Source organism: Podarcis pityusensis (genome assembly GCF_964106645.2).
Source record: "Podarcis pityusensis genome assembly, chromosome: 1".
Classification (NCBI taxonomy): domain Eukaryota; kingdom Metazoa; phylum Chordata; class Lepidosauria; order Squamata; family Lacertidae; genus Podarcis; species Podarcis pityusensis.
In genome coordinates, this window is record NC_138028.1 from 42,917,401 (window position 1) to 42,931,074 (window position 13,674).

General features: G+C 39.2%; 1 protein-coding gene across 1 annotated transcript in view; it reads left to right on the top strand.

Moving 5' to 3' along the window:
* KNL1 (kinetochore scaffold 1) overlaps positions 1-13,674 on the top strand; it is a 32,493-nt gene that overhangs the window by 16,788 nt on the left and 2,031 nt on the right. The window contains exons 11-24 of the mRNA XM_080996334.1: positions 90-228; positions 1,820-1,887; positions 2,218-2,313; positions 2,736-2,851; positions 4,964-5,054; positions 6,189-6,305; positions 7,271-7,358; positions 8,025-8,108; positions 8,583-8,622; positions 8,736-8,837; positions 9,572-9,672; positions 10,797-10,865; positions 11,204-11,313; positions 12,330-12,448. Coding sequence (XP_080852460.1) covers positions 90-228; positions 1,820-1,887; positions 2,218-2,313; positions 2,736-2,851; positions 4,964-5,054; positions 6,189-6,305; positions 7,271-7,358; positions 8,025-8,108; positions 8,583-8,622; positions 8,736-8,837; positions 9,572-9,672; positions 10,797-10,865; positions 11,204-11,313; positions 12,330-12,448 — 1,340 coding nt within the window. The remainder of the gene's footprint in view (positions 1-89; positions 229-1,819; positions 1,888-2,217; positions 2,314-2,735; positions 2,852-4,963; positions 5,055-6,188; positions 6,306-7,270; positions 7,359-8,024; positions 8,109-8,582; positions 8,623-8,735; positions 8,838-9,571; positions 9,673-10,796; positions 10,866-11,203; positions 11,314-12,329; positions 12,449-13,674) is intronic.

The window sequence follows — 13,674 nt, forward strand, 5'->3', positions numbered from 1 at the left end:
CACAGCAAACAAAGAAATAGTTGAGTTGCTGTATCAACAAAATAATCTTGCTAATTTTTATAATAATATTTATTTATTTTTTATTTTAGCCCCTCTCCAGCACAATGTTAGCTCATGAAACACAGGAAGGTGAAAATGTTACCGACCTATTAGCTACAAATATGGAAAAGAAGCAAAGCAGCAACAGCAGCTCTTTGGATTCGGTTAAGGCTGATACAGACTTCTCTAGTAAGAATTCCTTCTTATCTGATTATATTGATTTCAACTAATTCCATCAGTAAAGAACACTGCAGTATCTTGTATATGATAGAGGTATTCAGGAATGAATGGCTTCACAAGCACACCTATGCAAATAGGATAGACAAGCTTCTAAATGAGACACTCTTGTATTTAGTGTCATCTAAGGGTTCCAATGGAATTTCTCAAAATAACTTGTTGAAAGATTATACCTGATTTGTGCCCATATGCATAGTCTTGCTTCGTCAGGTTACTGTTCTACTTTTGCAAGTCCAAGTAGACCCACCCCTGCCCCCTTTGCATTTCAACAATATCTTAGAGCAAGAAGCTGCTGGAGGAGAGGACAGTGAATTGAGGTCTACTTAGTTTGGGGCAATTTTCCTTTCTCAACAGCCCTGTATCCCTGCCCCACCCACTCCAACCCTCTGGTGAAACTTTTGAGTGGGTGCAGATAGCTATAGTGGTGAGTTAAGCCAGTAAAAAAATATCCTGTAAACTTACTTAACCTACCTGGAATCCAAACCATCACCTCTGATTAGAGTCTCCTCTGAGATGCTTCTTCAAAGTGGGAAGCTATAATGGAAAAAAGTGCCAGGTCCTCTGTTCTCTTACAGTTTTCAGTCATACTCTTACCACAATTCACCCTTTCTTCCTTTGGCACTGCTAAGAACGCAGCTGCCTTGCTGGCTAAGACTAGAAGTCCATCTCCTTCAGTGTTCTGTTTTCAAAAAAGAGCCAGCAAGCCCACACACAGGGTATGATGAATATAGATAGGCTATTTGCCCCAGTATTTATGGAAATCTATTGACACTAATAAGAAGCTTATGTTCTTAGCTTTTAGGGCTAATTGCTATTGATAGATTGATCCTTAATAGCTATTGGTGGTTGATCCACCCTAAACTTGTCTGATGCAGTTGAAAACTCTCTGGCATTGTTGCATATTGTTTTGGTAAATTCTAGAAGATACCCATGTATTAAATTGTCTACCGAAGGCTATTGGATGGTGCCTCCTCCCTCTGCCAGGAGGAACATAAGGGCAAGGGGAAAACTAGCCTGGCTCCTGCCATTGGTCAGAAATGAGCAACTGCAGAGAGCTGCTCTTCTCTCCCCCCCCCCCCCCGGAAAAAACTGTTCCAACTGCCAATTGCCCTGAGATTTAGAAGCAAAGGAAAATGCACATGTCCTGCACTGGTCAGAGCATCAGGAGCTGCTGCGTGTAATCTGCCTTGAATAGCATTTGAATCATCTAAAGATTTTATATAACATTTTTTATGCTTCTAGTATTTTGAGAGCAGCATTTTGTTATTAACTACGCTATTTGTATTTTTTAAAAAAAATAAACCTCCGTATTATGAATTGGGGGTGCAGATCTACTCGGTTACAGGCACTTCATTGTTAAGATCTCAAAGACCACCAGGACTTGATCTAACAAAGATCACAATCCTAAATCACATATAATAAAAATCACTTCAGACCACTAGTCTAGACTGAAGTGGCCTTCACATAACATTGATATATTGTGGGTATTCTGTATATAATTGGGACACAATTTCTTGTTTAGCTCGTCTGTTTTTTCCCCTAGTTCAACAAAATAGTGAAATGGAGATTCCGCTTCTCACGAACATTATTTGTGACCAAAATTTGAAGGAGGTATGTAAGAAGCTTAAAGCCCTTTAATTCTCTTTTCTGTGAACAGTGTATTTATTGCTGCAGTTATAGAATAACACCCTTAGTGATATTCAGCAGGCTTCCATTTTAGATGTGTAATTTAAGACATTCAGATAGTCTTCTCTCCATTACCAGATGCCTCTGAATGTTACTGCTGTTGATTTGTTGTGTTTGTGTTGTTTCTGCTGAGGCTGCTTTTTATTAATTTATCATTTTAATCTTAGTATTATGATTTGTGTTTGTTTTTGATCTAGAACCTCAGGTAATACTAAGCCTATTTTAAGTAGCTATGTGTGAACACTTCATTTTCAGAAACTGCAGGATGGTACTATCACAGTTGGTGAATTTTTCACACTCCTCCAAGTTGATGTGATACATTCTCCTCACCAGAGTTTGGTCTCACCCAAAGTAAGCATACAAACATACAGATCTACATTTAATAACATATGTAAAATATGTGTTTGGAAATTGTTACAAGACCCACACTATATATACTCATCAACTCTTTTTGACTTTTTGCTTCAAATTCAGAATGAGCTTGGTGATGACTTGTACCATATGTTAACTGAGATCCATTAGTACTGTACGTGCGTTTGTAACTCTTCATGCAACTATTACAGTCAGCGACAGCTTCATTAACCATGAGCTTGGCCAAAGTTTGCTTTTGTCTTTCTTGCTCTTAGGCAATTTAAAAAGCCTCTATTCAGAACTCCTGCAGCAATAAAGACACACTTAACATCTGGCTATAATTCTTCTATTTGAATATACATCATGTCTTTTGGACTCTTAAATATATGAAACCCTGTTGACTTTTATTTTTCTCTCTACAGCATGCAGTTAACACAGCTCTTACCCCGGAAGATGAGTTTTTGAACGAGTACGTTTACTGTCCCAAGTTCCAAATTTACAAAGAAGATTGCCAAGCTCTCTACCAGATAATAGAAGAGTAAGATACTTGCAAATTTTGTTCAGTGTGGTGTAGTGGTTAAGAGCGGTAGTCCCGTAATCTGGGGAACCGGGTTCGCGTCTCCGCTCCTCCACATGCAGCTGCTGGGTGACCTTGGGCCAGTCACACTTCCTTGAAGTCTCTCAGCCCCACTCACCTCACAGAGTGTTTGTTGTGGGGGAGGAAGGGAAAGGAGAATGTTAGCCGCTTTGAGACTCCTTAAAGGGAGTGAAAGGCGGGATATCAAAACCAAACTCTTCTTCTTCTTCTTCTTCATAGAGTATATTTTTGATTACTGCAACTTCTGTCAGATGTGTGTTATTATTGATATAAGTTGATCTCTTCAATAGGGTTTGCATGACATTTTTGCTGGGAGTTTCACAAGCTCTTTTAAATGCAGGTATTGAAGTTGTCTGTGCGCCTTACAAGTGTGCTGGAGAATGCAGGCACTTATCTCTTCCATATTTAGCTTTTCCTCCCTCCCACCCTTTGCTCCCAATTTTCTGGGATACAGTGGCCATATCCATTATCTGAACCCTCTTATTAACTAGAAGAGGTTGAAATTGGTGATAAAAAAATCAGGCAACTATAAATGGTTATCTCCCCGCCCCCCCCCCGCCCCCCAGTAGAAACGCTTCCACAATTGTTTTATTGTTTACGTATGTATACAGAAAAGAAGTGAATGAAGAAAGATGTGGCCTAGGTAGAGATGCTGGAGGATTTAATTTACTCTACCTTTTAGAACAAACTTGGCTGATTCACTATACTTCAAGAAATGCTCTAAGAAGCAACTGGATGTCATTCATTACATGTTGCCTCTTCCAGGGTAATTGTACAGAAAAAAGGAGGCTGTCAACATTGGCACCGCCGTTACACTTACACACACACACCACTACAATTATTTAGGAATAATTATACACATAATAATATATGGCTGCTTCCTGGAGCATTTTCACAAATATTTTCAACCTGTGTAGAAGGAGCTGTATTTTCTAGCTGTTCTAATTAGAATAAAACTGAACAAGAAAAGAACTAAGAAGCATCCTTCAGTTCACCATATTACAAACCTAACATTTGTTTATTTACTAAAATGTTGTTTTTAGTTGTGAAAAAAATTAAGGTTGTTTTAAATTCACACAAATGGGGCTTAATGGTGAACATGTGCAGAACAGAAACGGTTGTGATAAAGTACATTACTTCCATCTCTAAATATAAGGTGCCTTTGATCATGATGAAGGGAGCCCAGCAGTTAAATATGATTGAAGGTCAAAGTGAGCTGAATTAAATGTAGGTGAAATATGTGGCTAGGTAGTAGATCATCATGTTCTACAGCAGCTAAACCTCATTGAGGTATATTTTCCTGTAAGAGCTTGGAAGGTTTCATACAGATACCTCAAAAACCCTTAAGCAGTGAGAGCGAAAGGCCCATATGAGGTGCTGCTACGTCTGCATTAGGGCACCTCAGGCCCCTTTTTCAGAGGCGCCTGAAAACCCTGCAGTGACCTCTGATACAGCAGAATTAGCTGGAGTCAGAAAAAGAAACAGAGGATATCTAAGTGACACAGATGGGGCTTTTTGGATCCTAGCCAATGTGTTCCTGCATTGGCTTGGATGCTGTCAACAGCATACTGTAGTCCAGTACACATAATCTCTAAACAGGACAAATCCTGCTGGATGAGACCAAAGGACTATCTAGTCCAGCATTCTGTTCCTACAGTGCCTAGGAGTTGGCCACAAGTGGTGGCCACAAGTGGAGTTGGCCCAATGAAATTATGTTCTCAGAAATGCTAGCTTAGAATAGTTTCAACATTAAAATCTGTGAAGAGCAGAATATATTCCAGGCCAGAATCACAGGTCATTTGAAGGCGCTGCTTATTCTCTTAAGATAGAAGCACATCAGAATGCTAATATAATATATTAAAATGTTATATATAACCAGGGCTTTTTTTCAAGCTGGAACTCACTCGAACTCAGTTCTGGCACCTCTTAGGTGGGCACCATTGCCATTCTAAGAGAACAAGGGAGGCATTCATGGTGAGTTCTGGCACCTATTTTTCTAGAAAAATTGCACAATATAATTATTACAATCATTATTTATAATTAATATTTCAGATTAAAATTGTATGCCGAATACCAGCATAAACTTCTGGTGAATGTGAACAAAAGTCTATGGGGAGTAATGAGAACCTGTTCGGATGAGGAGGTATGGGCAGCTGACTCATTCTGAATAATTAAATGTTTGTTTGTTTGTTTGTTTGTTTGTTTGTTTGTTTGTTTGTTTGTTTAGAAAGCTACAGACTTCTAATGCATTTGCATCTCTCATGGCAGTCTGCAACAATTAAAAACAACAATCCCATACAGTGGTACTTCGGTTCTCAAACATAATCTGTTTAGGAAGTCCGTTCAAATTCAAAAACTGAGGCACAAAGGGCTGGCTTCAAGTTCAATTGGAAAATACGCAGCGGAAGCCGTTCAACTTCTGAGGTTAATTTGAAAACAAAAGCAATTACTTCCGGGTTTTTGGCGTTCGAAAACTGAAATGTTCGGCTTCTGAGACGCTCGAAAACTGAGGTACCACTGTAATAGAAATAAAACAATTTAAAGGCAGAAGCAGGCTTGGCAGATCAAAACATAAAAAAATGAAAGACCAGTGATTGCCAAAAAAGTAAACTTTGTCAGTTAGTGGAAAACTGTAAGAGAAGGAGCCAATTGGATCTCACAGGAAGGGTATACCATAATTTGGGCATTGGAAGTTCCTCTTTTGTCTCATCAACCATACCGTGGTCACAAGTGGGACACAGTATAGGCCTCTGCAATATATTGTACAAAGTGGTCAGGCCAATGTAAGAGGAGATGGTTTCTCAGTGATGTTTCTAAATCAGTATAATAAAACACTGAAAAAATGGCTGTTTAGTTGGTGGAGGGAGGAATAATGCAATAAAATCTAGATCTGTGGCATTGAAGGGTACTTTTAATCAAATGGGGTGTTGTCTGCATAAACTAGTTTTGTGGTATATTCTTATACAAATAATGAGCACACACAGAGAGATATCTGTTGCAGACATGCACCAAGGGCCAAACTACACATTGCAAATGAAGGGTGAAGCAACTTACTCTAGGGACACCTCCATAAAGAACTTAAATTTGCAGCCGGTGAGCAGACAAGCAACACATGGGAGTGGGGAAAGAAGGTGTTTCCTGGGACAACTTGCCTTTGAGGTGCTTCCCACTGCCAACCAAGGTGCGCTTGAGAGGTTCTGTCATTAAAAAATAAAATAAAACTATCATGTTGACTTCCAGTTCCCTTATTCCGCTAATGTATTCCATTTCACTGCAGCTGAAACGCTTTGGAGAAGGGCTACGCGAAATGAAATCCAGTTTCCTCAAAAAGAGTAAAGTTCTTGCTCACAAAGGAAAAGCAACATTATATAGAAAGCTGGTGCAAAATGGACAGGTAAATTTTTGAGGTAACCAGTGAGGTAATACTTGGCTACCTTTCCATGTATAGAGATGTCTTCCTTTTTGCATCCTGCCCTCCTTCCAATGAGTTCTGGGCATTCTACAAAGGACTGTCCTGATTTTTTCCTCACAACAACTATGAGATATGTTAGGCTGAGAGATGAGGGCTCGCCCAAGGTGAGCTTCATGCCTAAACAAGGATTTGAACCAAAGTGTCTCTGGTTAAAAGTCCAACACTGTAACTGCTGCATATGAGAGAGGTTGTCTTATTTCCTCATGTCCTTAAACACAGTTTGGTTCCTGGATTTAGCTTCACATTTATATTATGGAATAAAATGGGGAAATAGCATGGGTGCTAGAGGAGTTGTGTATCTTAGTTTGGAAAGTGGGGCAGCGGGAAAAGATAGTTTCAATGTAACTTTTAGCTCTATGGCTAAAACATATAATCCTGTTCGGTGGATCTGCTTGTTTGTAGTATTCTTTATAATTCTTATTTTTGTTTACTAATGTGGTATAGGTTTAGACTTTGAGATAATGGCTACATACTGAGCGGATTCCCTATTTGAACAAGACGCTGCATCAAAATATAGCAGTTCATCTAGTGTACTAAACTGTCTCTATTCTAGTCCTTCTCCCCTAGAAATCAGTAAAAAGGCATAGTCACTCTGGTGTTCTCTCCTGCGTATTTTAATCTGATACTGTAAACTGATTTCATTTGGGGCCCAATAAAAAGTCTGGGATGCCTACTGTTTTCATGTTGCTGAAACAGCTTCTGTGGGCCAGAGCCCATCCTTTGGTGGAAAGACCATTAGGAAATATATGTAATAGATAAATGTTTTTAAAAAACTGGTTTTATTTAGTAGCCAGAAATGTCCTTTAATAATATTTGCTTGCTAAGATAGAATCTAGCCATTATATTACTACTAAAAATAAACAATTAACCACATTTTGACATTTAAGCTTCAGTGGGAAAAACTACAGTCAAGACTGGCTAAAGTAGAAGAACTTATAAAGGAAATGGACAGCTGTCTTCTTGCTCTGGAAACAGGTAGAGTCTCAAAAATTACTTTTCCAGTAAAGCCAATTTAAATTAATACCTTTGCAGACTAAAGAAAGCAAAAAATAAAAAAACAACACCCCTGTTGACATAATTTGGGCATACTTTGGTGTCAAAAAGAAATCAACATTCTTTTACGCATTAGGATCATAGGACTAATAAGCTAAGCGCCATGCAGAGAAACAGGCTACGTAGAATAAGTCCTCTTAGACAATGAAAATTATTTGGCTTCTGAAGCTTTTGTGGATACAGTCAGCATGTTATTAGTCTATATGTAAATGGATGAACTGCTTTTTTAGAAAATTGAGCCTCACAGGAAGTAAAATGTTCTGCTGTGGTGATTTACAATTTCCACTGGCCCTTGTTGTAGGATGTCTGTAGAAAGATAACTAATATAGAGTTTTCTCTTTCTCACAATCCTGTCAAATCAGTGAGCATGACTTGAAACAAGAAGTCTTTGAATGTTCTCCTCAACTGTGTACCAAAAGTGTAGAGCAAAGCCAATCTCAAACTACAAATATATTATTTTTTAGGAATACACCTGAAACTCAAAGTTGGGAGCATAATTTCAAAGGTTGTATTTCCTGCTAAGTTGACTGGAGTATATGTATAGCATTTTTGAAGTGAATGTTCTTATAAAACACTGCTTAATTTTAGAAACTTCTGCATTGGAAGAGTCTGAGCCAGATGTCAATGATGCCATGGCAGAATACAAGTCTAAGATGAGAGACACTGAGAAAGGTACTGGAGCTGTTTTGAGCTGCATGATACAGAAGGCTGTTAGGACACTGAAATTGCTGTGGCTGTGTTTATTATATAGTCTCCAGATCTTTTTTACTAACCTGAGTTGTAGAATGCATCTTTCTGTCCTGCCATTGCTGACGGATATTTTCCTGTACTTGGGGCTGATCTACATGGAGGTTACTACATGTATGAGCTCTGGAAAGCTATGATTGGCTGCATCTTTTCAGTGCATGTACTGTACATGCTGTGAACGGAACACCTATAGGTTCTTCATATACAATATCCTGTATGTAGGATTCACTCAATCCTATACAAATTACATCTGTGTAGGAATTTCATTGAACACCATTTGGCCTTGGAGAATAAACCTAATAGCGTGTTGAGAACTAGACCTGCTTAATCAGATAGAATAAACAGTTAAAGCTTTTCATCAACATTCTGACTCTTACTGTGTATTTTCTCATTTCTTAGAGCTGGAAAACTACAGAGCCAAAGAGGAGGCACTTCAAAGGTAGAATTAAGCATTAGTGTTTGACATGTATTTATGTGTTTTGAAAAACTCTTGGCTTTAATACTATTCAGGGTATTTGGCAAATGCGTTGCACTTTTGTTGTACTCCTTCAGAGAGCAATCGAATATCAGAGATAAAAAGAAACAGAGAGCGTCTGAAATAAGCCATCTCAAGGAGTATGCAAACAGATGTCAGGAACTTATGAAAAAATACAAGTAAGTAAATTCAGTCAATTAATATCTTGCTGTGAAGGGAATCCAATTCAAGTAATATATTGTCTATGTTTACGTGACATCAGTGGTATCTTCTAATTTTGTCCCCATGAGCTGGCAATCACAGTAGGGATGGGAAAACCATGGTTTCCAGATGCTGGCCATGTTGGTTGGGGCTGATGAGAATTGTAGTCCCAGAAAATCTCGAGGGCCGCAGGTTTCCTATCCTTGCTCTAGAGTATAACCAAATTGTTTCAACATTCCTCTTCACCTTCAAACAGAGGATGGCATGGTCCTTATAGGAATGAGGTTTACTGCTTGGGGGGAAATTTACAAGTAATTACATTTAACATCTATATTCTAAGTAAAAAGAACAAGTGAGCACACACACAAGCAGTTTTTATCTTCTGTAATGTTTTGTTCCGTATGGTCCATGTGGCTCAAAAAGATTAAGAAATGGGTCCCCAAATACATGTTTTGTTTAAAAGTGGGTCCTAGGTCTGAAAAGGTTGAAGGTACCTACTCTAGTCAACTTAGTGTGTGAGGGAGAAATATATAGGTTTTTCAACTTGCAAAGGGGACAGATGTTTTAGATAAAGTAGTTCATGACTACTGAACCGCAATTTTTTTAAAAAATTAAGGTAGTATTCTTACCAAGTGCCCAATAAACTGTACATGCACTATCCTTCCCGTTGTCTTTTGGTGAATTCATTTTTGATAACTTTTTCTGTTTGTAGCTTCTCTGAGTGGGCAATAAAAGAGTGGAATGATCACCAGGCTGTTTTCACCTTCCTTTATGATTCTGTTGAGCTCACTCTCAGCCTTGGGTGCCCTGTAGGTGAGTTGCAAAAATACTAAAAACTCTATCTGCTATATGAAGCACTATAAAAGCACCACTATCTACTCTAGATGTGTTTTTTGATATTTTACTCCTGCCAAGAGGTCCCAAAAGAACTCAGGTCTGCTCACAAACATCATAACGTGATTTTTTTAAAAGCTAGAAAAGCACTAAAGCAGACTACAGGCAAAACTGATTAATTTGATAAGAACTGAGCTGTAAAAAAAATTGCATGCAGACTGAAAAGGCATTTGGTCTTCAATTTTATTGAGTGACATAAATTTAGCTCTCTAAAGTGGTAAACCAGTGTTTGGGCTATCTATATTACAGGTATTTAATATTTATTACAATTATTCCTACAACTATTCAGGATCCAAATTCTTCCAAGCCAGTTTACAACATAACAAAATTAAAATATTAAAATAAATCTGATTCCTTCCCACAGTTGGTGGTAGATGACCATGTGAAGCACAGTAGGGAGTATAGTGTAGAAGGAACAGACAGACAGTGATCTCTTTGCTAGCTTCTGTCCCTTGTCTGAAATCCTCCATCCAGAGCTGCTGGTAGTGTAATCACCTTACAAAATTGTGTTACCATTCACTGCTCCAAATTTGGGTCAGTAACTTTGCCATGTCAATGTGTAGGAAACTTTCCTCAATGTTTCAGGAGTTTGCAGGGGTAGAGCTGGGATGGGAGTAGGACCTCATACATATGACCAGGGATGGCTAGGTCTCATCCTAGCAGTTTCCACTCTTGATGTCTGCAAAATCAGATCATCAAGCAGATCAGTGAGAAATGGAGCGTGGATCTTTGCACAAAAGTCTGCAGAATTGTGTCTTTGGTACAATAGTATTGTAAGCAGCAGGGAGGTACTTGCATGGTTGAATATTCCACTATACAAAAAAAGTATTCCTATATATGCACACCTCCCCACACTGCATCCTGCACATCATGGCAAAGGCTGGACCCTGACATGCAGGTTTTTTGTGCAGAATGAATTATTTATTTGAATTCTGACCTATATGAAGAAGGACAACCCAGACATAGGTTGACCATCTCAGTGAAAACTAGGCCTCATTCTGAAATAGAATCATAGAACTTATAGTATGTCTGCTTTCTCACAGATGGTGCTGTTTTCAGCAACAGGTTCTGCGTGAATATTGTTGGTGTGAACCTTGAATCACTGTTGGATGGTAAGGCTTTGAAGCATTTTGCTTCTGTGATATTTTTTTCTGGAAGGAGATCTGCATTTTCCAGCTTCTCTTGTGAAAAGTATTGCTAAACTTCATGAAAACATGAAAAGCAGTCTTCTGTGAAGAACCTTCCTTCTTCTTAGATAAAATTTTCAACTAACAATGAAATTCCCAGTGTGAAGCAAAAAGCAAAGCAATTAAATCAAACTAATTATCAAATGCCTTCAAGATTTTGAAGGCATTCAAAATCATCCATGAGTTGAATAGAATGAAATGACTTGAATATAACTTAAACCTAAAACAGAGTTTGTTGTTTCTTTGTTGTCCTATCTATACAGAAGCAAAGGCTTTGCCATCTTCAAAACTAGTGCATCGACTCATCTTCCAGTTTATAAATAGTCAGAGTTCATTGAAGGAAAAATGTTCAACAGTGCATCATCTTTATCAGGTAACTTAACAATGAAAAGCAAAAAGGGTTTTTTTTAAATGTTGCTATAATTTGTTCTATGCTGCTTTTATTGCTTGGAAGAGTCAACAAAGAAGATCCAGAAGTACAGGAAAGTCTATACATTTTGGAGCAATTCTAGGTGGAAGTAGCTTCCCAGCAGAACTTTTTCACCTGCTTTAGTGACACTGTAGTGACACTTAATGGAGGCTATGAAGAATGAATGGAATTCAGCATCACACTCTTCCAATCATTGCAGCTTGCCAGATGGAACAATCCCCCCCCCCCCGCCCACTCCTCACCCTGTGCGCAGTTCTGGGAGTTCTCCCAGCCCCTCCCCACAAGCCAATTGCGAAGGAAGAAGGGGGAAGCCCTGTTGTGTAAGCAGAAGTCCTTGCAGAGTTTCCACTGATAAGGCTGATTAGGTGAATCCCGCCCAAAGAATTTGTGCTGTGATTTGCATTATTGTTTTTCTGCATTTGATGGCCCTTTTCTATGGTAGAAAAGCAATTTATAAAGTGATTACATTGAGTGTAACTTTAAAAGTATAGGAATGCAAATAAATGACAAAATTATAGAATAGGTAAAAGTCAATGGTCTAGTTCAGGGGTAGGCAACCTAAGGCCTGGGGGCCATATGCAGCCCAATCACCTTCTCAATCCGGCCTGCGTATGGTCCAGGAATCAGTGTGTTTTTACATGAGTAGAATGTGTCCTTTTATTTAAAATGCATCTCTGGGTTATTTGTGGGGCATAGGAATTTGTTCATTCCCCCCCCCCCAAAAAAAATAGTCTGGCCCACCACATGGTCTGAGGGACGGTGGACTGGCCCACGGCTGGAAAAGGTTGCTGACCCCTGGTCTAGTTAATGTTGCTTTGTGTCCGGAGAAGGTTTGCACACATCCTCCTACTTGCTGTGAAGAAAATGTAGAAGAGGTGTGGCGTACCTTTCTTCCCATCCTATCTCAGGAAATCTGGGACCTAAGTTGTCATCATTACTTGCTTTAATTCTCGAATCAGGTGCTGCGTGACATTTCTCTTGTGGTGAGTCGTTGTGAACTTCTAGGAGAAGAGATCGAGTATCTAAACAGATGGGGTGGAAAATTCAATCTGCTGAAGACAGATGTGAACGATACAAAGTAAATGCTTAACAAAGTCTATTCTAGTCCTCTAAATGTATTTGTTTGGTGTGCAAGTTAGGATTGGGGTAAAAGTTAGGATTGGTAGAGGGTGTGTTACAATCCTTCCTAAATCTTTCTGGCCAGAATTTAATATTTATAGCACAAAATTCTGGTGTGTTTCACCTCAGCAGGATTTTTAAAAGACGTTTCCCCCTATATAGTACTCTAGATAGCAAGCAAGGAATGAAATATCTTAAAATATACAGTACAGTGGTACCTCTGGTTGTGAACGGGATCTGTTTCGGAGGCCTGTTCGCAACATGAGCAGAACGCAACCGGCAGCGGCACATCTGCGCACGCGCAGGTTTCAATTCGCTGCGTATGTGCGAGCGGCAAAACCCGGAAGTACCCCTTTCCAGTACCTCCGGGTCGCCGTGAGACGCAACCTGAAAAAACGTATCATGAAGCAAACGTAAGGTATGACTATTAAAAATGCATGAACAGCAGTTCAGCTAAAACATGATAAATAAAAGAGCAGAACCAAATTAAAGCATTGTACTTTCAGAGCGAAAGATGAAACAAAACCAAGTTAAAGCAACTTCTAAACAAAAAAGAGCCTTGTCAAAACAAGACGGACTGTCTGGCATCTAAAAGATAACAAGAAAGAGCACTGAGTGGATCTCCCTGACAGGGGCTCCTGCAGGCTGGCTGCAATCATAAAAGGATCCTCTTTGTAGTAGCTAGCCACCTAATATCAGAGGGCAAGGGTACCCAGAAAATGGCCTTTAATGAAGGTAGATTCACTGAGGGAGCAAACAGTCATCCAGGTGGCTTGGACTAGGTGTTTTAGGCCTTTATAAGTTAAAACCCAGCTGCTTCAGTTGTCCTTGGCAGCAAGCAGGGGCTCTATGATGGTCTTTAAGAGCTGATGTAATGTTTGCAATGGAAGGTCCCTGTTAACAATCTAGCCGCTGTATTCTGGACCACTTAAAGTTCTGAAGACTTTTCAAAGTCAGCCTGAATTGTTACTAATCAAGACTGGATTTTTATTGAAGCATAGGTAGATAGTAAGGCCATTTTATTCCTGGAGGAGGCACAGTCATAATCTGGAATTGGAAAAAGGAAGTCAAAGGCAAAACTATCACATTGTGATCCCAACAGCAAAGCTGGACTAAAATACAGTGGTGCCTCGCAAGACGAAAAGAATCCGTTCCGCAAGTCTCTTCATCTTGCGGTTTTTTCGT